This window comes from Orbicella franksi, chromosome 10 (assembly GCF_964199315.1).
Source record: "Orbicella franksi chromosome 10, jaOrbFran1.1, whole genome shotgun sequence".
NCBI lineage: Eukaryota > Metazoa > Cnidaria > Anthozoa > Scleractinia > Merulinidae > Orbicella > Orbicella franksi.
In genome coordinates this window covers 18,716,602-18,738,727 of record NC_138154.1, presented here as the reverse complement: position 1 = coordinate 18,738,727, position 22,126 = coordinate 18,716,602, and the positions used below count along the sequence as shown (strand labels likewise).

At 39.7% G+C, this 22,126-nt stretch overlaps 3 protein-coding genes across 5 annotated transcripts; 1 reads left to right on the top strand and 2 right to left on the bottom strand.

Annotated features, from left to right (window-relative positions):
* Positions 1-2,000: 2,000 nt before the first annotated feature.
* On the bottom strand, positions 2,001-22,122 carry LOC145500882 (tRNA wybutosine-synthesizing protein 2 homolog). The gene is made up of 4 exons (XM_081480419.1): positions 22,070-22,122; positions 4,597-4,782; positions 3,454-4,249; positions 2,001-3,034 (listed from the first exon to the last, which is right to left on the bottom strand). Exons 2-4 carry the CDS (start codon positions 4,641-4,643, stop codon positions 2,507-2,509), a joined length of 1,371 nt encoding a protein of 456 aa, XP_081336545.1. The 5' UTR covers positions 4,644-4,782; positions 22,070-22,122; the 3' UTR covers positions 2,001-2,506.
* On the top strand, positions 4,778-11,160 carry LOC145500885 (uncharacterized). 2 transcript variants are annotated; one of them, XM_081480421.1, is made up of 12 exons: positions 4,778-5,029; positions 5,167-5,367; positions 5,804-5,853; positions 6,412-6,578; positions 6,931-7,067; positions 7,452-7,563; positions 7,691-7,774; positions 8,071-8,245; positions 8,544-8,633; positions 8,951-9,149; positions 9,487-9,674; positions 10,096-11,160. In XM_081480421.1, exons 5-12 carry the CDS (start codon positions 7,051-7,053, stop codon positions 10,284-10,286), a joined length of 1,056 nt encoding a protein of 351 aa, XP_081336547.1. In that variant the 5' UTR covers positions 4,778-5,029; positions 5,167-5,367; positions 5,804-5,853; positions 6,412-6,578; positions 6,931-7,050; the 3' UTR covers positions 10,287-11,160. The 2 variants fall into 2 exon arrangements, with proteins under 2 accessions (XP_081336547.1, XP_081336548.1); XM_081480422.1 differs by lacking the exon at positions 10,096-11,160 and having other exon boundaries at positions 9,487-10,085.
* Positions 15,860-18,575, bottom strand: LOC145499872 (uncharacterized). Of its 2 annotated transcripts, XM_081479399.1 has the most exons (4): positions 17,253-18,575; positions 17,082-17,136; positions 16,477-16,875; positions 15,860-16,166 (listed from the first exon to the last, which is right to left on the bottom strand). In XM_081479399.1, exon 1 carries the CDS (start codon positions 18,266-18,268, stop codon positions 17,336-17,338), a length of 933 nt encoding a protein of 310 aa, XP_081335525.1. In that variant the 5' UTR covers positions 18,269-18,575; the 3' UTR covers positions 15,860-16,166; positions 16,477-16,875; positions 17,082-17,136; positions 17,253-17,335. The 2 variants fall into 2 exon arrangements, with proteins under 2 accessions (XP_081335525.1, XP_081335524.1); XM_081479398.1 differs by lacking the exon at positions 15,860-16,166 and having other exon boundaries at positions 16,310-16,875.
* Positions 22,123-22,126: the final 4 nt, after the last annotated feature.

Sequence of the window (22,126 nt, the reverse complement as noted above, 5' to 3'; positions counted from 1 at the left end):
TCCACACACGTTTCTTTTCTTTTTTTTTTTTTTTTCTTGTTACGAGTTCTTATTTAATGAATTTTAGTATTTTATCATTATTGTAATTTAATATATTTTCCTTATATTGGTTTCGTTATCGTTTTTCTCATTTTTATTCTGTAAGAACATTGAGATTTTTTAATGTAATGCGCTAGAAATAAATTATTATTATTATTATTATTCTTTTCCCGGGGCCACCGCCTTGCGTTCGGACTTTTTCAAATCCCTTACAGTTAATATTTTTGCTTGCGATTTCGACGAACTGAAGACAAAACAGAGGGTCTGAGAGGTCTGAGGATAGGCCCGCAAACTGATATCCATCATCAGCTCCTGTTTCACTTGCACCACGAAGAGACAAGAAAAAACCGAGATCAAGAACATTTCTATATCAAGCCAAGAAAAGGAAACAAAAATTCTATATAAGCTTTACACGTAATCGGCCGACAAGCATAAAAGAAGACATAGTTATCCCAGGCAAGAGTCTTCAGTGTCCCACTGCACTCCAAGTGATAGGTTCGGATTTGACGTCCCCTCGCCAGGGTCCGATAGGAGCTTAGGCAAACCACGACGGCGATGCCAACGAGAACGTCACCAAACGAAAGGCTAAAATGAGTAGAACAATGGCTGTGCACGTGCGTTGTAAATCGTTGTACATTTCTTAGTCGTCCTCTGCAAAGCAATTAACGTGAAATGACAAGTTCTGCGTATTTTGGAGAACGCGAACGCGGCAGCAAATTTTTCGTATTTTCGTAATTTCGTATTGGGAACTGAACGCTGGGATTGCACTTTTCGCTTGAGCAAGCTTTGAGCCCGATAGGTGCACTGAACAGATCTAGACAATTGTGAAATGAGAAGGTAAAATCTAAATTCATTTCTCACTGGGAGTTGTCCTCGGGGTTGCCGTGTCATTGCGAAGGTTCCCTATTGTGTTGTGCCATGAGGCAGGACATTCATCATAGGGATGAATATGGGACACGCCTAGAAATAATTTCGGTACGGCTTTTGAGTACTTTTTCTGCGTTTATTCTTTGTTTGTTACAACTATTGGTTAAAATGACTCATTCAGTTTTTAGTTAACCAAAGAGAGAGGGACAGAACAGGACTCGTTTAAGACCAAGCTTATCTCCTGCTCAGGCGACATTGCGTTTTGTCGGCCAACGTTCAAACAGCGGGAAAAAAAAAGAGCACTAGAACTAGACTTCCTACAAATTAATCTGCGAAAGGCAAGCTGGAACCCTCAAAATCCAGGTGTGAAGAGCGCGAGGCAGACGAGCGATAGCTTCACTTTCGCACCTGGACTACTTAAAAATGCGAAGGACTTGTACCATGATGGCTACGTTTATGTCTTTATTTTTTGAAATTGGATGTGATATTTCGTTGCCTAAGGACAGTTCTAATTTGAGAATGCAACAATCACCGGTCATTTTGGGTTTGTGTTTGAGGAAAACTCAGTCGGGGAAATCACAGGATTATCCCTTAGATCTTTTATAGTAGTAACATGTTCTTAGGTAATTTAGTTTACAGTCAAACCAAGTGAAGCGTACCCCTCAAGATTACATTAATGGATTGATTATTTGAATAATGAACTCACTTGTCATTTCAAAACTCAATATTAAATTGATTTTTTTGAACATTAAGCCCATTAGCCGTATTCTTGGAACAACTAGTGGATTCTATTTAACAATTATTCCATGAAACCGCGTTGGATATGAAGTGATAAATAACCAACGAGCGCGTAGCGCGAGTTGGTTATGATCACTTCATATCCAACAAGGTCGAATGGAATAATTGTTTTAGTATATTCTTAATCGGGTTTTTGCCGCCGATTTTTATTTCAACAATTTTACAGAGCGGAAAATTTTTAAACTTGGCGCACTGTTTTCCATATAAGGTAAAACTCCGACTAATGGCTCATAGTCGGAGTTTTTGAGCCAATCAGAGAGCTAGAAATGCAATAGTCGGAGCTGAGAATATACTAATTTCCAATAATCAATTCATTTTTGCATTCTTGAAACGAGTGGCGGGTTCAATATTCAAATAATCAATTCATTAATGCAATCTTGAGGGGTATGCTTTACTTGGTTTGACTGTAATATTTAAGACTAATTTTACATACATTTTTACTTTGTTCCATCCACAGGAAAACGCAAAGCCGGCGTTTTCATATTCGTCCTGTTTGAAGAGTGTTTTCGAAAAGCTCCGTTTTCATCACGGTTTAGTGTGGTCGGTAGGCCTAACCGTAGAAATAATGCTGCGTTTTCAAATTCCTCCAGCTTTGTGTGGACGGGCCTTAGCATCACTGAGGTGGTTGTTTTTAAAAGTCCTTACTAACGCCTTTTGGCAAACTTTGCTCGGACAGCCAAATTGAAGCTTTACTATTATATAAATAACTGTTTCTGTTCTCAAAACCATACATCATAAAAAGCATAGAATCAAACCGGCTATACTATCTACAGGTGCTTTGTTGGCATATAGTTAGCTTAGTTCACACAGTCGCATGTTCAAATACAGGACGGCACTCTACATCTAACACAACATGGTCAATATGAGGTGCATAAGACTTGACATGCTCAATGTGCCTTATTTGGACATTCCAGTTTGGGTTGTCATGTGATTTCTTCAGATGTTTCAACAGAGTTCGAGCCACATACTTGGCCCAGTCTAGCCACTCTGCCTTCACTTTCTTGTTACAAGATGGCGTGTTGTTCTCTTCCAAGAGAAAATGATCACATCTGTCTGAAACTTCAGAACAGTACAAAGTAGATATAGAGCTTGCAGTGCTGGGGTTTTCTTCTTCACTTGATACAAAAGTTGTTCTCAGTAATGATAATGCAGAAACTGTTCTATCATTTGCTGTTTTTCCACTGTCTGTTAGCCCTGATGTAACATTGCCATGTACATGCAGCCAGCCTCCTTTGTCAGAACGTAGTGCAGCACAGGCCACAGGCCAGCCAGCTTCACTGGAAGGGATGAGACCAAGATTGACGCGATCTGCAACTCCTTGAAGAGGAAACTGATCAACAAAAGTAAACAAGTTCAGTGAGATCAATTTTAAAGGAGAGACATTTGTGATAAGAGACAAAAGAGAAACAGATCGACAGGCAAACTGACTTACACAAAGATATACTTACAAACCGACTGTCTGCCAAGCTAACTGAAAGACACATTTTGATTGATTAATTGACTGGCTGACCGACCAACGGACCGACCAACCAACTGACGGACGGACCGACCGACGGATCGATTGATTGATAATGCACCAACTGAACATATTTAGGACTGACCAGAAGATTAGGCAATTGACCTCTTACCAGTTAAATTGAATAATATTTTTATAGTAGACTGAGTAAATGTACATCGCATTACACAGTGGCTTATAGTTCTGGACAGTTCTGTTATCTATGAAACAAATATCCTTAATCTGCTTGTTACCTTCACATTGTCTCCTTCATATATGACACACTGTTTATCAACACCATTTAACTTCAAGTTTCTTTTCAAAGCTTCTATAGCATTTTCATTCCATTCACAAGCATAAACCAAGGCAGCCTTGGAATGGACCAGGTATGGCAAAACAAAGTAGCCGATGCCAGCATAAAGGTCAACGACAGTTTGACCATGGCAGTCAAAGTTTCCAACTCTCATTTTCTCTGTTATGTTTCCTGCTGAGAACATGCATTTAGTAACATCAAAAGTGTATTTTATACCATTGTCAATGTGTGTCACCCAACCATTGTCACCTAGAAGCAGGCTGACTTTGGGAGTTCTGAAACCATCATTGTTTATAGTTGATTTCTTGGCAAGTCTTGCAACACCAAGACTCTTGGCGACAACTTTCCATAATTCCTCACCAAAATGTACCCATTTGTCCAAGGTGAAACTATTCTCTGGTAAAAGAATGAGGTCTCCATGCTGTTCCCAGTGAAGTGGGATGTCATTTTGTAAGAAAGCATCACGAGTGACACCTTTTATTTGAAACAAGTTGTCAATAGCAGGCCTTAGTTTCTCTTGAGGGGATACCTTGCGCTGTCTTATATTCAGTGCATGTCCGTCGATGTGTTCAATTCTCCCCTCAAAGGAAAACAACAGAGATTTCTCAATTTCTCCCATTCGTTCATTTTTCAGTTGTTCAGCCAGTTCTTGTTTGATAGGAATCATTACTTCTTCTTCAGAGTAACTCGCCACTTTTCTTTCTTTATCATAGAACCTTTTCTCCTCCAAACATTTCCTAAGGAAATAAACACCATTTGTGCCATTAAAGGAGGAATTTCACTTCGTAATTTTCAAGACTAAAATGACAAATCATTTTATGACAAATCAGTTATAATCAATGGAAATGGAATTATGGCAAAATTGTACATATAATATAATTTTCTTATCTGTCATAAGCAAAAGCTGAGGATCTTCTTTCAAAAGCTCAAGAGAACTTGCTAAGATTTCTGACAGCTGAAAGTATTAGTTGTAAAATGTTACATGTGATGGGCGAATAAAACTAATTTCCAAACAAAAAAAAGATTATAATGGTGCGTCTTAGCAGATTGTTTTTCGTCAAGATGGCTATGATAAGCAACTCACCTTGCTTTTTGAGCATTCTTTTTGGATGTGACATAAACCCAGGCCATTCTGCGCTCAAATCACGTAACATGCACGTTAGCGAATAACATAAGGTAATTAATGTACAAAGACGCGCTCAATCCGCTTTTTCAAGTCGCAAGTCGCCACCATGTTGGCCGTGTCTGGACTGGAAACCCACCCGGTTCACTCGATACACACTGAGTATCACCCGTAAAAATGATACCCAAATTACCGGGCAGCAGCCGCTGTAGTACGTACTATAGTACGGTATATATGATATGAAGTCGAGCATAATGGCGGCTTGACCGGAGGTGCACATACAGGAGAAATTTGGACAGCTACAGAGCTTTTTTCAGTTAAAAAGAGCGTATTCGGGATTTATACTGGGAATTTTTCCTATTTACGTGAACACGAAAGCAAAGGTCATGGGCCGGTTAGTGTTTTTTTTTTTGGATAACTTAAATGTGATGTAGCGATTCGTTTTGTTTTGAAATTCAGCTAATCCTTTACCTGAGGTTTCTCTTTCTTATGCTTATGACTACCTTCCTTTATTTTAATTCCTAATTGAAGGTGCAGTTTTGTAACTGTGAACCCGATTTTCTGCGGCTGTTACGTTTCAATCTTTGGGGTGCAACACCAACAAAGCCTGAGTTGGCATTCACTCTAGATTTGATGAAGCTACTACACACCCTGAATCTTGAGTGTCAAGTAGCTGTTAAAGACTTCTGTGCTGCCCTTGAGATCCTGACAGATGATGTTATCGTCTTTTCAGTGAGGACCACCTTTGATTCATATTCTTTCTTGTAATATTATTCTTTATTTTCTGCATCTATTTCTTTATGCTTCCATGTTTTAAGAGCAAAGTAGGCTGTTTGTGCCTTAAACAATCTTGCTTGTTTTTGAAGTACAACAGTGCTCGTTGCTTATTTCTCACAGTATATATAATGATGATACCACATCATTTGTAGGTATTTCTGTTATATTTTTGGAACCCTCCTGTATTTTGATATATCCCACCATTAGTTTTTACCTTAGGAATACTTACCTCAAAACACTGTGGGTATGAAATTTAGGTTTAAGATATAACCAACAAGTTGCGGCTTGTACATTACTTTAGATATGCATGTGTGCCTTTTCAGACAATTTTTTTTCCAAGGATTGCGATGGCTGTCTGTTTACATTGTACCTATAACTGGTTTGTTTTTAGAACCAAAGAAAGCTATATCCAGTGGTCATAGACAGTCTTGAAGAATTTAGGTTTGTTCTATTTTTATGTCTCCTTACACCTTACTTATTATTGAACTACATTTGTAGTACTAGTTACTATTTATTTGTATTAAGTGTTGAGCTCTGAACAGCACAATGTTGCTGTTTTTTTGCATGTTATATTGTCATAAACTATCCACTCTTAAGTTCACAGTTAGTGCTTGTAATGCTGTAAGTTGAAACTATAGTGTGTCCTGCATGTCCCAAGGTATGGAGAATGGTGAGCTCAATATTGTAAGTACAGTGAATGTCTTAAGTGACAATCTGACATCCTTTGATTGAAACAGAAGGAGATGGGAACGGCTGATATTGCCTGAGATTGTATGTTGATGACCTTTGAACACTATACCTTTAGTTCACTGTTGAGACTTCTAGTTAGCTTTGAATCCCTAGCCTGTTTGAAATTGTTTTGCTGAATGCTCATGAAGTATATCATTATGGGCCATGTTTGGAGACTTCCCTAGCTAGTTGTATAGACAATCTAGGTCTACCTAGAAAGAGATTGTTCAGTTGCCTAATCACTCTGTGTTAATTAATACACCTTTGCAGACTCAGGGTACCCTTCTTGAATCCATGGATGCCTTGTTTATTGGCTGAAAAAAGTCAGCAGGCAGAAGTGTGAGAAATCCTCTCTTTGGAACTGTTTTGTTTGATGATGACACAGAGGTGGAAGAGTTTGTTCAGCAACATCCATTACAACCAGTAGAGCAAATAGGGTGTGTGGAAACCTGTTTTCTCCAGCAGAACTATTTGAGACATTAACTGACTGAAACTATGTTGATACAGGGCTGTTAAAATTACATTAGAAAAATGATCTGGTAGTGGGAAAGTGCAATGAAGGGTGGGGAAAGGCAGGTATTTACCTAAGATTATTACATTAATTGTATATTGTCTTAGCTACAGCAGCGGGAATCGCCCAGCTGCATTGTGAATATCTCTTATTATTATTGCTATTAGTCAATTTAGATTGACTATTTAAACCTTAAAAATGACAATGATATTTTTTGTTGTTTCTCCTGTACTTAGACTCACAGAATTGGATCATTTTTTGTTTCATTTAATTATAAGGTGTGTGGTGACTTTCTTGCTGGTGATGCACTGCGTTCAAGATCTCGATATTCTGCCCTCAGTGAAACTGCCATATTTGGGCGGGCCTGTCGTCATGAGTTTCCCAAAAAATTTGTCAATATGAAACATGGTGAAAGGTAACATTTGTTTATGTTGTACTCCTTTACTGAATTGTCACTGTCAGAATTGCTTTGATTAATTTATTGATAATTTCTTTATTTCCTACCTTCCTTCCTTCCTTTCTTTCTTTAATTCTTTCTCTCTTTCTCTCTCTCTTGTTATGTAATTTTTGTTAAAGGATATAACAACATCAACAACAACAACAACATCCTCTTTATTACCCTTTTTTCATTAATTAATTAATACAGAAATATATAAAATATTGCTAAAAGTTAGGGTTTTGGCAACCCGAAATAACCACTAGGTTAAAAATGCCGGGTTGCCAGTTTACAAATTGGTTAGTCAATGCATTAATTTTGTGTCTAATTTTTAATTCTATGTTTTAATTTTGTTTCTAATAGGCTTGCATACCCAGTTTGGATGTTGCAGAATCTGCTTGAGGAAATTGGTGATCAGTCCACAGATGTATGCATGCTTTATGATATTGCTTGTCACCTGGAAACTCATTTACAGGTTCTGTTATCATTTTTTCATTTACTATTTTCATGAAAGGTCATGTAGATCTTATAATAAAGTCTTTTAAGCACCAGTTAAGCAATGAAGTTTTTAATTTTGCTTTGATGCAATATTACCACTGTAGGCCCAAGGACAGCATCACATCCTACAGTCTGTCAAGTTTGCCATTCCCATTTTCCATAGCTATGGACACAAAGCAAAATGCCAGGTTTGCTTAAATTATTCAGTTGACATCTGCTCATGTGTGTACATGTGTGTTTTTGTTTGTTTGCCACACTGTATATCATGTTTTCTGTCAGAAAATTTGTCACAAAATTTCTTGGTGATTATTATTGAAATGTCCACTTATTTGAAACTACCTGTATGTCAAAAAAGTAGTATTTTAAAAAAGATGAGCATGTATGGCCACCCTGTGTTATGGGGTCAATGTTTGTGTTACTGGGATTGAACAGCATTTGTACTGTGTATTTAGTTCTGTTTTGGTGAATTGTACTGATTTCCTAGATCAAATACAGTCCCAGGAGAGTTCCTGGCTTTGGTCTCACAGATGGTGAAGTCATGGAGAGACTTTGGTCTTTTTTACAGAGAAAAATGACCAAGGAAATGAGGCCAAACCACCGGGTGGATGTTCTATCTAATGCTCTTTTCTTTTATGCCAAAAAAAGATCAGCAAGTTTAGGTTAGCTGAATGAACTTTTCATTCGTGCAATGTCAGTAGCAGCTTAATTAAGAAATTGTTGTTTAGGAAGGATTTCTTTGCATGGTTCCCGTGAACTTCTTTTTTACAAAAATATATGCCTCTTTGTTGTATGCGTTACAAGCAAATTTTGCCCCCTCTAGTCTTCTCCTTTTCCTTTTGAAACCCTTGGATGGCAAGAAAATGCTGAAATTCTCATTTAAAGAATAGTTAACCATCAGCTTTAACTAATATTTTATTTTTAAGGGAATTTTATTTTCATTCCATTTGTTTCCCCCAGGGAAACTTTTGTGTGTTCGCATGAAGAAAGCACATTTGGTAATTAAAGATGCAGAGGAAGAATTGTCAAAATTGCAGGATAGCCTTACAGGTCAGATTGTTTTGCTTCCTCCTGATAATGTTTACTGCTGAATTCATCTGTGCCTGTTGCAGTTGGAGTCATGTACCTAACAGATTCATTTCAGTCTTTTGAGAATTATGTCACTTTTCCTTTCAGAAACAGGCGATTTTTTTTTTCTGTATTCCATTTCCTTTCCTTTTGCAATGTCCATGCAAATTAGACATGTTTATATTATAACTACAGTATGTTCACAAGAAAATATCAACATGGTTTTATACATGTAAGCTGTCGAAAAGGTTTGAATTGCTTTACACTGGTACTAATATTATAAAATATTCATTTTGCAGTACTGGTTCGAAGGGAAGATGTTGCTGAATGGGCAAAGCAGGAAGCAGAATGGACAGGAGGATTACATAACCCAGTTGAAGAACCCTGTTGGAGACATGGTTATGTAATCTACCTTAAAATGTTCTATGAAATCCGCTCAAAATGGGAACAAGCATCTGACCCTGATAAACTTCAGCAACTTTATGGACAGTTGACCAAGTATGTATTTTTGGGGGGATTTAGCCTATAATTTTTAATGCTTGTTTGCTTGCTTTTAGTGGTAAATGCATTTTTTGGCTATATTTTGGTATGTAACATTGTTACTGCATCATTTAATCAAAAGTGCTTTGTTAGGGTTGGGCCTCTTCAGAGTGTTTGATAGCGAAAAAGCCTATCATGCCACATACATTACGTGACTTTTTACCCTCGGGCACAGATTCTTTTTCAAATCTCCTCTATTCCTTTGTCAAAATCACTTTATACCGTGTAGCACAATTTTCAGCAGCATTGGATGAAAATAAATATGTGTATAAAATATTTTGTTGGATTTTATTAGATTAGAAGGAGTTTTGTCAGATTTGGAGCACAGAAATGGCATTACTCAGCGTTGGACTACTGCTTGTGAAGAATATCGGATGGCTCGAGATGCTGCCTATGACCGAAGCAAAAGGGTTGCTTTAGTGAAACTGCATACAAAGGTTGTAGAACGGTGGTTCTTGTTGTGCTTGAAGGCGAAATATGCTGGCAAGTATTTTACCCAAATTTATGTATTTAAAAAGCTGGAGCGATTTGAGAGTCATGAAAACTGGTATCCGGTGTGATTGTTTGTGTGCAAGGAGATACGTGAAGTAAGAGCGGACCTGCCTCTTTTGCTAATCTCGAGAAGTTCCTGTGAAACGTATGTTAAACTCACAAATTTTAATTATCAACATGTATTTTCAGGGCCGTAATGAAAACCGCCGTTGGCGAGGGGGTTCCCTGGTTAAAAATTGCTGTTACTATTATTGTTATGATTGTTATCATTATTATCATTATTATTATTACTATTATTATTATTATTATTATTGTTATTGTTATTGTTATTGTTGTTGTTGTTGTTATTATTATTATTATTATTATTAAAGTCTTTAACTTTTAATTGTGCTACTCTGTTTACTTCTCTTAGATGGTCATGCTCTTGCCAAACGGCTCTCCAAACAAATTTCTCAAGCAACGAAGGCCATGGTAACTTCTCTCAATGAATTCAACAGACTTGAGTGCAGCAGTGATTGGCCACTGCCTCGCTCGTTCGAGGTCGATGAAGTTAAAAATCCGGAAACAGAAGCTTTTTTTTGGAGCCGACAGACATCCCTTTAAAGAACAACTTTGAAACGGAAGAGGATGAACGAACTTTTCTTAGCCTTCCGGAAAGTGCTGATGGACAAGCCAGTGACAGTGACAGTGATGATGACACGGAATATGAAACTGAAGTCACTGATGATGCTGATAGTGGTTTCAACAGTTTGACCTAATTAATACAATTTGCAATGTTTGGATTTCTTGTACGAGGAATTTATCATGTTACAAATCTTGCGTTAAATTTATGATTCCACGATCACTGTACAATTAAAGTGCATTTTGTCCACCCTCCAAAGAAGTCTGTTTTATTGTGAAATGAACTATGCCGTTCCAGACGGTTGAGTGACATGGGAACGAATTAGTCAGAAATTAATATTCTGACGACACGTTGGAGAGATTGGCGCGGCATGATGGGTTAACCGGGAGTATTTAAGGGCCCATTAACCGATTTATGCGCGCGCTCGCGCGCGTTATTAAGGGGGGGAAATTTCACTTTCGGTTACTTACGTCAGCCTGAGCGCGGAAAATAAAAACAACTCAATAACTTGCAAATTCGCTTACATTTTGGATGTTTTCCTTTGTTTTTCACAAAATGCAGAGTAAAAAAAGTACAAGCAAAGACAAAATAAGAGAAAGACAGAAAAACAAGAGCAATAGAAAGAGAAAAACTAGCTCCGGGTGTCTTTGTTTGATCTTACCAAAGTGCACTAGTAATGTAAATAGCGCACGCGCTGATAGAGTAACTTCCAGTATATTTCGGGCGCACTTCCGGTTTCTTTAAATGTTAAAGGAAACGCGGTTTTTCATTAAATCCAGCCTTTTTTGACGGATTTCGATTAAAGCCAACTGTGGAAACATAGCTATGTATTCCTTTTTCGAAATCATGCTATTTTCAGAAAATTGAGAATTTTTTAATATTTTGAAATTCTCTAAAAAATCTGACCTTTCAGAAATCAAACAAAATCTATGCATAACGATATGAGGATTTAAATTAAAATATTAAATCAATTACAAAAAAATCCCGATAAAGTAATTTGCCTGAGAACCTTGGCGTTTTTCCAGTATTAGTCACATGACCATGGGCGTGGCCTGATGACGCCATCACTAGTGTTGCTGAGCATGAAAAACTTAACACACATAAACTAACTAAAAGTGATGAGGTTATACGAGAATAAATTTTTCTTAGCAACGGCTCGAAAAGATCGCTTAATGAACCCTTGAGGTCTCCGCGGGAAAACTAATTTATTCTAGGTCGCTTAGTGCCTTGGTTAACCTTGTTAATGAATTTTTTTTTTTGAGAATTTTCAACTTCGATTGAACTTCTCTAGCTGTATTGTGTTGTTAGCCTTTTATTGTATTTCGTTTTAACGGACTTTTGTGAAGTTTTGTCGCTTGATTAGTTGTACCCTTTCCTCGGGGTATTGTGCTGCTGCATTAGACGAGGAATACGTTTCCACTTTTTTTTGCCAAATCTGCAGGGTGGGTTTTTTAGTGGTTGTTCGTATCTGGCGTAGTATACACGTTACTCTTGCTGTATATACGTGAGGACGCTCTATCGCTATCAGGACTTTCATGCATCAGAAGACTGACTGACATGTCTGAAATAAACTTTTCACATTGAATGTCTCGTGTGAGTGTAGTCAGAATGAAACATTTTGGTGCTTTAGCAGCTGCTCACAGTTTCTTTTATTCCTTTCAAATGCCATGCTTGCCAAATGGTGGTGACGTGTTATCGTCATATTTTTTGGGAATTCGACTAAGGAAGTGAAGGCGCTTATTTGTCGTTAACGTTATCTTTATCTTTTCTTCATTTAACATTATGTCAACCGGTTTTGTTCACTTCCCTGTTGGAACTTATAACGGAGATGTGAAAAGCTAAAATATTTGAAAAACAAATGTAGCTCGTAGATATCCTCTAGATGGGGGACATTAACCATTGACAGCTTTTAGTCTCTTTCCTCACCTCCCTCTCTTTCTTTCCTTTCCTATGTTTGTTATCACCTTGGAGAGTACACAGTGTTTCCCTTCCCGCCGCCTCAAGCCCCACCCCTTCCACACACATCCCCCGAATAGTGGTAATTGCAAGATTGTTTATCGGGGCGGGTGTCCGTTTCTAAATTTGCGATTTTGAACGGGCAATCTATGACCGATTTCTTTGACATTTTAGAGTCTAATGGAAGAATACTTGACAAACAAAACGATCTAATCTTCATAGCAATCACACAATCGATTTAGCGTTTATCCTCGAACTAGCGCCCGGGGCGCTTATTTAGAAATTTAGGAGAAGGTGGAAGGCGCTTATTCGAGGGGAGTGGGGGGGGGGGGGGGTGGGGGCTTATTTAATTTTTCCTAAATCATGGTCAGATATGATCAGGGTTTTTTCGTAATATATTTATATGTCAGTCCCTCAGAAGTCTCTCAGAAGGGTCTTGTCTCTCTTAGAGAACTACGTAATATAACCCCTTTGGTCGGTTTAAGCATGCTACACGCACAAGGTTGGCTGGGCTTTAGGCAGTGAATCATCAGATCTTCATTGCCGTCCGGTGCGACGGTCAATTTGCAGTGCTTGAATGAGTCAACGATCACTTGCTGTGGTGATTGGGCACGACCAACACGACCAAAACTATACATCCTGTGTTGTCTCAGTACTCTTCGATAAAACAAGGGGAGTAGAGGGCGCGCTTGTTCGAAGGGAGGCGCTTTTTTAAATTTTGGCCGATGGGAAGGGCGCTTATTCGAAGGGGGCGCTTATTTAAGAGGGGGAGGAGGAGGAGGTCCTAGTTCGAGGATTTACGGTATCTATGTAGAAAAAGTTTTCCAAAGCCTTATATTTCAAGAAAATGCAATTAATTTATTTGTTAAACACCGCAAAGAAGCTGGTAAAAAGTGACAGTTTACTCAAAGCTAGTTCAAAAAGAATCCGAATCGTAGAGTTCCGAAATCAGCGACTTTTTACCTTTGCTCTCAAGAAGATTCTACCTTCGCGTCTGAGTTAAATGTCCTGCAAACGTCGAACTCATGACGCAGCGCAACATTTTCAGGTTGCGAGATCATTAGTATTTTTGAACTAGAAATTATTTCTCGAATCCGTCCCAGCGGTCGATGACCCAATCTCAAAAACTTTCAGGGTTTTAAAAACTGACTAAAACCAAGAATAATGACAATCTGTCAGGCAGGCATTTTACCATAATGGGAAAATGTCGAATTTTGACTTCCTTTAAGGTAACAGAAACGCAGACCTCCTTGAATTTAAGGTCTCTGTCAGAAAATAAATTCTGAATTTTTCATTGTAGGTTATATGGTCATTTTTCGCGTTATTTGAGATTGCATTGGTCGACCGCCAATCTTATTTATTCTCCCACATTATTGTTCGCCCTGTTCGAGCGCGTGACATAATTTGCAAAGTGATTATAAGAAGGCTAACAAAGAAATGAAAGAATGACATGGAAAAAGGAAAGAAAAAAGCGAAGTACGGTTCGCAAAACAAGGATAGCCCAAATTCCTAGTTGTAATTACTACATATCCCGCACAAAGACATCGATTTCTGATCCCAATTTCACGCCTGCACTTCCAAATGACTAAAAAAAACGGGGTTGACTTTGGGAGTTTCTTGTAATTACCTATATACCCCGCACCAAGACATCGATGACTCCGATTTTCGTTTTCATACGTTATTTTCCAAATCTCCAGAAAAAGCGGAGTTGACTTCGCGAGTTTCTCAGTTGTGATTAGCTACATATACCGCACTAAGAGATCGATTTCTGATCCCAGTTTCGCGCATACACTTCCAAATGACTAGAAAAACGGAGTTGACTTTGCGAGTTTCTTGTAATTACCTACATACCCCGCACCAAGACGTCGATTTCTGACCCCAATTTCGCGCATACTCTTCCAAATGACTAAAAAAACGGAGTTGACTTTGCGAGTTTCTTGTAATTACCTACATACCCCGCACCAAGACATTGATTTCTGACCCCGATTTTCGTTTTCATACATTATTTTGCAAATCACCAAACAAAGCGGAGTTCCCTTTGCGAGTTTCTCAGTTGTAATTACCTACGGATCCCGCACTGAGACATCGATGTCTGACCCCAATTTCACGCATGCACTTCCAAATAACTAGAAAAACGGGATTGACTTTGCGAGTTTCTTGCAATCAGCTATATACCCCGCACCAAGACATCGATTTCTGATTTCGAAAGATGGACATGTAGTCAAAATGCCCCGTTTCTGTGTAGTTAAAATTCTGGGGTTTAAGGGTTGAATAATTGAGTGGAATCACCGTGAAAAAAAGTATCGACCTTCGGGATGGGGAGCGGTAGCAGGGGGGGGGGGGTTTAGAGATAATTGTACGTAGCGAAAAGGGACAGTCTGAAGAAAAGGAAGATTGGTATGCTTAGTTTTGCATTAGCCTCCCTCCCCACCCTCTGAATAATGACCGGTCTCCAAAGTATTGTAATGTACCTGTGAAATCCTAAAAATATACAGAACGCTAAAAATTTCCGTGTATCAAGCCATAACACTCAGACCGTCAAATCATTCGCACTCCTTTAAATCCACAAGGCGTTGCGAGGCGATCGCATTTCCGCTTACAAAACCGTCAACGGGAACGAGAAGTTAGGTTTCTGTGTGTTTATGGTGATATCTTCAGGCAATATTGCTATGCTTATTATTTAAAACCAAGAAAAATTTCCCGCGATCCTTTCTGATAAAAAGGTTAAATACTGTGTGGTGCTCGTTGTGATTCCAATGTCCATAATAAGAATTCAACTGACTAGCCTAACCGGCCTAACAACGCAACTTGTTCTGATCCGTCGAAATGTTAGAAATTGGTCATGATCAGATCGACAAACCACGTTCTTTAAATAGCCAATGTGATCCGCCCGGAATAGGCTCACTACCCTCCGGGGGAAGGCACTCCCTCTAAACAGGGTTTATAACTTTGTATTTAGCTTCTCGGACAATTGAACAGGGTGTGTTTCTGCACCGGAAGCCTTGATACCAACAATGTTTTTTAATACAATTCTGTGATGCCAGTTGTAAATAAAAACAGTTTCTGTACGTTAACTGAAAAGCAAATCCGGGTCACGAATAAAGGTCTCTTTTCTTAAACAGGATATCGAAATGAACGGATACTTTGTTAAAAAGTGTCAGGATTTGAGGGCCTCGCCTAACTTGAGCCCACCAAACTTTCCTTGAGTGCCCCTCTGCCTCCGAGCCAACCTATATGTACAGATAGGTTGGACCACTATAGTTGTTCAGATCAGTTAGGGTTATTGAGGTGTTTTTCAGTTTGTGCAAACTCAGACACAAGAAAAACTGAAAACATCAATTGCGTCGGTCTGCATAGTTATTAAAGCCCATGGAGGCATAGAAGGTATTTCATTTCTCTGACATCAATCTGTTTACAATGCCTTTCCCGCTAGCGTATTGCATCGTAGTTATTTTTCACCAATATAAAATTTCGGACAGGCAACGCACATGAAAGGGCGCATTACAGGATCTCCTTCTTCGGACCCAGATTATACTAGGGGGTATATGCTCTACACCGTTATTCTTCGTGGAGGTAAGTCTAAGAAATAAATTTCAGAGTTCTGTGTTGGGGTATGGCTACCTTTATTTGCAAGTTTCCTCTTGAAAAACCAAAATCGTTTGCAAGTTAAAATAAGAAGAAAACGTGTACCGTTTAAAGTTACATTTTCATCTCTTTAATGTTCAATCATAACAGACAGCAAAGTGCAATGGAGTAACAAACATTTCGTGATATTATTCCGAATCAGTCTCCTCGCTTCGATTGTTGTCTTGTCCTGCATCTGCTGCATTTCGATTTACTGCAAATAACTTCTCCGCGGTTTGTCTTGAGCAACCTTCTTTAATCGTAACCATATAAATCAATGCCTATGGTAATCAAGAATAATAACAAAGAAAAATAGTGAAACTGCAATATGGTGTTCATAAGAATTACCGACGTTTGCCTTATTTAATATATCACAAACAAGTAAACATTTCACAAAAGTACATCAGAGAATAGCCCGGTAGAGGGTAACTACAGGAAATCTCTAATAACGAAAACAGCTCTAGGTAGGTGAGACATTAGGCTGGTAAGGCGAGTAGGAGAGCAGGTATTGAAAAGTTGAGAGATAGGTGGGTGGTACAGAGAGCTGACTAGATAAGCAGCATCTGGTAAAGAAAGGAAGGACTAACTTACCTCAGGAACTAAGACGGACATGAGGTAGCTCATCATCCTGGTGTTGGTTGGCTTAAAGTCTGACCAAATGCTCGGCAAAAATGACTTTATTTCATTAGTAAATCTTCTGATCAGTCCGAGGAAAAAGAATTACAACACTTTTTAAGAAGTGCTTGAATTACAATCACAACTGTAATCATAATCATTAACACGATAATAAGCGAAACACTCTATGAATGAATAAATTAACTGATAACAAAAAAAGACAGCTACTATCAACAATTTTGCACATACCTTTGACCCGGTGAAATAACTGGTACAGTCACAACTGTGTATCAGAACTTCGTGTTCCTTTCTGGCGTTAAAAAGGGCATGCCTAGCGCTGGCGGTGTTCCCGTAAAGGATATTCTTAAGGTGGTCCTGTAAATAGATTTTAATATTATACAATTTTTAGAACCCCTTAAAAGCCATAACCGGATAGAAAATAACTGATGCACAACTATTTCATGCATTCAATGAATTATAACTATTGACGATTTGGAAGGAATCAAGGCTTCTTTTTGTTTCTATTTGAAAAAGACAGGGGAAGTCTGCTAATATCACCCTAATTGGATTGTGGATACTACCTTCAAACCTGCGAGTTCCGGAGATTGAAAAAGTGACATTCCGGATGGATAATTCCTGATTGACGAGAAAAAGAAATACAATTTGGTTACGAAAGAAGAGCTATCATCTGACAACTCGCAAAAGATGTGAAACGTTCAGTGGGCGATAAGAAAAAAGTATCACACACTCACGACGGGTTAAGTTCTTTCGTCTTGCAACCGCAGAAGTACGGTCCATCCGGAACTCTCTCTATTCCGACACATTCAAAATGAAACTATTTAAAGCAGTCCTCGCAGTAAACCCAATTTTGTTGGCTTTCAGCGAGTTCACCTCTCCTCTTTTTCCTTTCAGGAACCTGCTGGCAAAGAGCCGCTTCACAGTTTTCATCTTCTGTATCATATTTACCCTTCTCCAACCTCTGCGTCGCTTTCCTCTTTCTAGTGGAACGTCTGGTATTGGTAGTGGCTATGGTGGATACGATGGTGGTGTTATCCGATATTGTGATGCTTGATGATGGTGTGGTGTTTGATGGTGTGGTGCCTGAAGGTGTGGTGCTCGGTGGTGCGGTACTTTGTAGTGTGTTGCCGGATGGTGCGGTGCCTGGTGCTGCGGTGACTAGCAGTGTGGTGCTTGGAAGTGTGGTGCTTGATGGTGTAGTGCTTGGTAGTATGGCACTTACAAATGTGGTGCTTGGAGGTGTGGTGCCTGGCAGTGTGATGCCTGGCAGTGTGATGCCTGGTAGTGTGATGCCTGGTGGTGTGGTGCTTGGAAGTGTGCTGCTTGATGGTGTGGTGCTCAGTGGCGTGGTGCTTGGAAGTGTGCTGCTTGATGGTGTGGTGCTCGGTGGTGTGGTGCTTAGCTGTGCGGTGCTAGCTGCTGGAGTACTAGTGTTGTTTTCCTGTAGTGTATTGTTGATGATGGCTGGTGATGTGGTGGAGGATTGTAGTGTGTTTGCAGCTATGTTGATGGGGTTAGCTGATGTTGTCCTGTTGGATGGTTGACCGTTGGTGGTTATGATTGTGGTATCGGCGCTTATTGCAGGTGTCACAGTGTTATGCGTTAACGGTATCGTGGAACTAATCGTCTGTGGTGGTATGGGCGTGCATGGAGCGGTAAGTTTGAAGATAATGTCGTTTTTAGCCGCAATTATTTTCTTCAAATTACCCACTCCATAACCCGATGGATGTTTTAAGGGCAGTGAGCCCATGTTTTCCACCAAAAGAGAAATTTTATTGCACTTAATGTCCTTCTATGGGACTCTCATGCCACTCTTTCCGCATGCCTCACCTGGAAAATACAAGCGGAGTGAAAGACTTTTAACCTTACATCCTTGCCGCGGACAAAGGCTGCCAGGCAAGATTAAAAACCCCATTAACCCTATTTGACTCAGAAACTTGGTTAGATGTGATATGGAGAGGAAGACAATAGCACTTTGATTGCAAAATCTTTGTTCGGTTATTAGCTATGTTACGCAACAAAGGTCAATGGGATTTCAATCATCACTTAGAAAAATGTCACGCAGTCAATACAACAAAGTTGGACCAAGCTCTTATGCATGCTAAACTAGCATCGAATTAATAGCCCAAACATGGGATCTCATAGCACATGATAGGATTCCAAAATTATTACTGCACTTGTCGCTTTTGTCTGAACTGCGTGGCATTAAAAAAATCAAATAGTTAGCTGCTTTATTTCAGTCATGTTCAGTCAGGGCTACCCGCCATTAAATCGCCCGGCCGTAGGATCCTACAGCCTCTACATGACGCGATCAGGAGCGCAATGTCATTCGTTTCATGGCTTGTTGTCCCCAATGTACGGTACAACAATCCTTATTGAGGTTTTTTATAGCAGAAGTTTAAATTAAATGCCAGTGGCCTTGATTTGGGACGGCTGTAAATTGTGAACTGAACTAACCCTTAGAGTTCCCTCACCCGGCCATACCCATACTATAGTACACAGCCAGGAGTCCAATTTCATTCCCTTCACAGCTTTCAATCTCAGATCGGCGACACTCACAGTTTTTCATCGGTTATTTCCATTGAAGCAACTTAGATGAAAGGAGAAATTTCCCTATTTGAGGCGACTTCAGAAGTTTACTTTTCACCGAGGGTTACCCACCATTAAATCGCCCGGCCCTTGGATCCTACAGATGCTTACACGACGCGGCCATGAGCGCAATTTCATTCCTTTCATGGCTTGTCGTGGCTATTGCACGGTATAACAAGCCCTATTTACTTTTATTTTTATAACAGAAGCTTAAATTAAAAGCCAATAATGGTCTTGATTTGAGACGGCTGTAGAATGGGACTTCAACAGTTAAAATTACCCGGCAAGAACTCACCCGATCGTAACCATACTATAGTACACAGCCCAGCTTTCTATCTCCGATTATCGGCGTTAGCGCAGGGCGTTAGCGAATATTTTTTATTCAAGAAGAGTGGATGAAACGAAAAATGGCCTTACTTGAGGCGGCTTTAGAATTTATTTTTCACTGAGAGCTACCCATCATTAAATCGCCCGGCCGTAGGATCCTATAGTACGGCATTGGAGGAGCCCAAAATCATTCCATTTGCGGAATTTTATCGGCAAACAGCGACATAAAACGTTGTTTTCCGTATTTCGCGCTTTTGTCTGAACTGCGTGGGACTAAAAAATCAAATGGTTAGCTGCTTTTTTCAGATCATGTTCAGTTAGGGCTACCCGGCATTAAATCGCCCGGCCGTAGGATCCTACAGACTCTACATGACGCGGCCAGGAGCGCAATTTAATTCGTTTTCTGACTTGTTGTCCCTAATGTTAGGTTTAACAATCCTTAATGACATTTTTCTTTGCAGCAGAAGCTTAAATAAATGACAATGGTCTTGATTTGATACGGCTATAAATTGTCAAATAAATCACCCTCAGAGTTCCTGTGCTATAGTACACAGCCAGGAGTCCAATTTCATTCCTTTCATAGCTTTCTATCTCCGATCGGCGGCGCTCACAGTTTTTTATCGGATATTTCCATCGTTCTGTCGAAGTAACTTAGATGAAAGGAGAAATTCCCTTATTTGAGGCGACTTCAGAAGTTTACTTTTCAGGAAGGGATACCCATCATTAAATCGCCCGGCCGTAGGATCCTATAGTACATGCCCGGAGTACATGACACCAGAGGAGCAAAAAATCATTCCATTTGCAGCATTTTTATCGGCAGGCAGCGACATGAGACGTTGTAACTGTATTTTGCACTTTTGTCTGAAATGTGTGGCATTAAAAAATCAAATGGTAAGCGGCTATATGTCAGATTAAGTTCAGTTAGGGCTGCCTGCCATTAAATCGCCCGGCCGTAGGATCCTACAGCCTCTACATGACGCGACCAGGAGCGCAATTTAATTCCTTTTAAGGTTTGGTGTTCCCAATGTACGGTACAACAATCCTTATTGAGGTTTTTTTTATAGCAGAAGCTTAAATTAAACGACAGTGGCCTTGATTTGGGACGGCTGTAAATTGTGAAATAACCCTTAGAGTTCCCTCACCCGGCCATACCCATAGTATAGTACACAGCCAGGAGTCCAATTTCATTTCCTTCACAGCTTTCAATCTCCGATCGGCGACACTCACAGTTTTTCATCGGTTATTTCCATTGAAGCAACTTAGATGAAAGGAGAAATTTCCCTATTTGAGGCGACTTCAGAAGTTTAATTTTCACCGAGGACTACCCATCATTAAATCGCCCGGCCCCAGGATCCTACAGACGCTACACGACGCGGCCACGAGCGCAATTTCATTTCTTTCGTGACTTGTCGTGCCCAATGCACGGTATAACAAGCCCTATTTACTTTTATTTTTATAACAGAAGCTTAAATTAAAAGCCAATAATGGTCTTGATTTGAGACGGCTGTAGAATGGGACTTCAACAGTTAGAATTACCCGGCGGAAACTCACCCGATCGTAACCATATTATAGTACACAGCCCAGCTTTCTATCTCCGATTATCGGCGTTAGCGAATATTTTTCATTCAAGAAGAGTAAATGAAATGAGAAATGGCCTTTTTTGAGACGACTTTCGAATTTTAATTTTTCGCTGAGGGCTACCCATCATTAAATCGTCCGGCCGTAGCATCCTATAGTACGACACCGGAGGAGCCCAAAATCATTCCGTTTGCGGAATTTTATCGGCAAACAGTGACATAAAACATTACTGCTGTATTTCGCACTTTTGTCTGAACTGCGTGGGAGTAAAAAATCAAATGGTACGTTGTTAGAGTTCAGATCATGTTCAGTCAGGGCTACCCAGCTTTTAATCACCCGGCCGTAGGATCCTACAGACTCTACACGACGCGGTCAGAAGTGCAATATTACTCGATTCATGGTTTGTAGTCCCCAGTTTACAGTATAACAATCCTTAATGAAGCTAAATTGAATTAAATGACAATGGTCTTGATTTTAGACGGCTGTATTGTGACATGACCCTTAAAGTTCCCTCACCCGGCCATACCCATACTATAGTACACAGCCAGGAGTTCAATTTCTTTCCCTTCGCAGCTTTCCATCTCCGATCTGCGGAGCTAACAGTTTTTCATCGGTTATTTCCATTGAAGTAGCTTAGATGAAAGGAGAAATTTCCTTAACAGAGGCGACTTCGGAAGTTTACTTTTCACCGAGAGCTACCCATAATTTTAAACGCTCGGATGTAAGATCCTACAGACTCTGTGAGTCCACTCGCCAGTCGTTTTATAGCTTGTTGTCATCAATTCACGGTATAAACAGTTATTTTTCCAGCTTTTGTTATTTTTTCATAGCAGAAGTTTGAATAAAACGACAAATGGTTTTGATATGACGGGTTTGTAAAATGTGACTTCACCCTTAGAGTCAGCCGGCATAAAATCGTCCGGTTGTAGTATCCTACCGTACTACGCTCGTACTATAGTACGTACTATGACGGGTGACGCCCGCGTAATTTGGTGCACTTTCAGCGGGCATCACCCACAGGAGTCATGTGAACCGGGTGGGAAACCAGACTGAAAACGCGGTAATGTCAGCGGGGTGTCCCATTAGTTCCAGTTTTAGGCGGCCCGTGGATAAA

Excerpts from the sequence above, each read along its gene's own strand:
- LOC145500882 (XM_081480419.1), bottom strand. The coding sequence starts at position 4,643 with ATGGCCTGGGTTTATGTCACATCCAAAAAGAATGCTCAAAAAGCAAG. Across the intron at positions 4,250-4,596 it reads AAGAATGCTCAAAAAGCAAG|GAAATGTTTGGAGGAGAAAA; the intron begins GTGAGTTGCTTA and ends TTATTTCCTTAG. Across the intron at positions 3,035-3,453 it reads ATGAAGGAGACAATGTGAAG|TTTCCTCTTCAAGGAGTTGC; the intron begins GTAACAAGCAGA and ends TTTGTTGATCAG.
- LOC145500885 (XM_081480421.1), top strand. Across the intron at positions 7,564-7,690 it reads ACCTGGAAACTCATTTACAG|GCCCAAGGACAGCATCACAT; the intron begins GTTCTGTTATCA and ends TTACCACTGTAG. Across the intron at positions 8,246-8,543 it reads AAAAAGATCAGCAAGTTTAG|GGAAACTTTTGTGTGTTCGC; the intron begins GTTAGCTGAATG and ends TGTTTCCCCCAG.
- LOC145499872 (XM_081479399.1), bottom strand. The coding sequence starts at position 18,268 with ATGGGCTCACTGCCCTTAAAACATCCATCGGGTTATGGAGTGGGTAAT.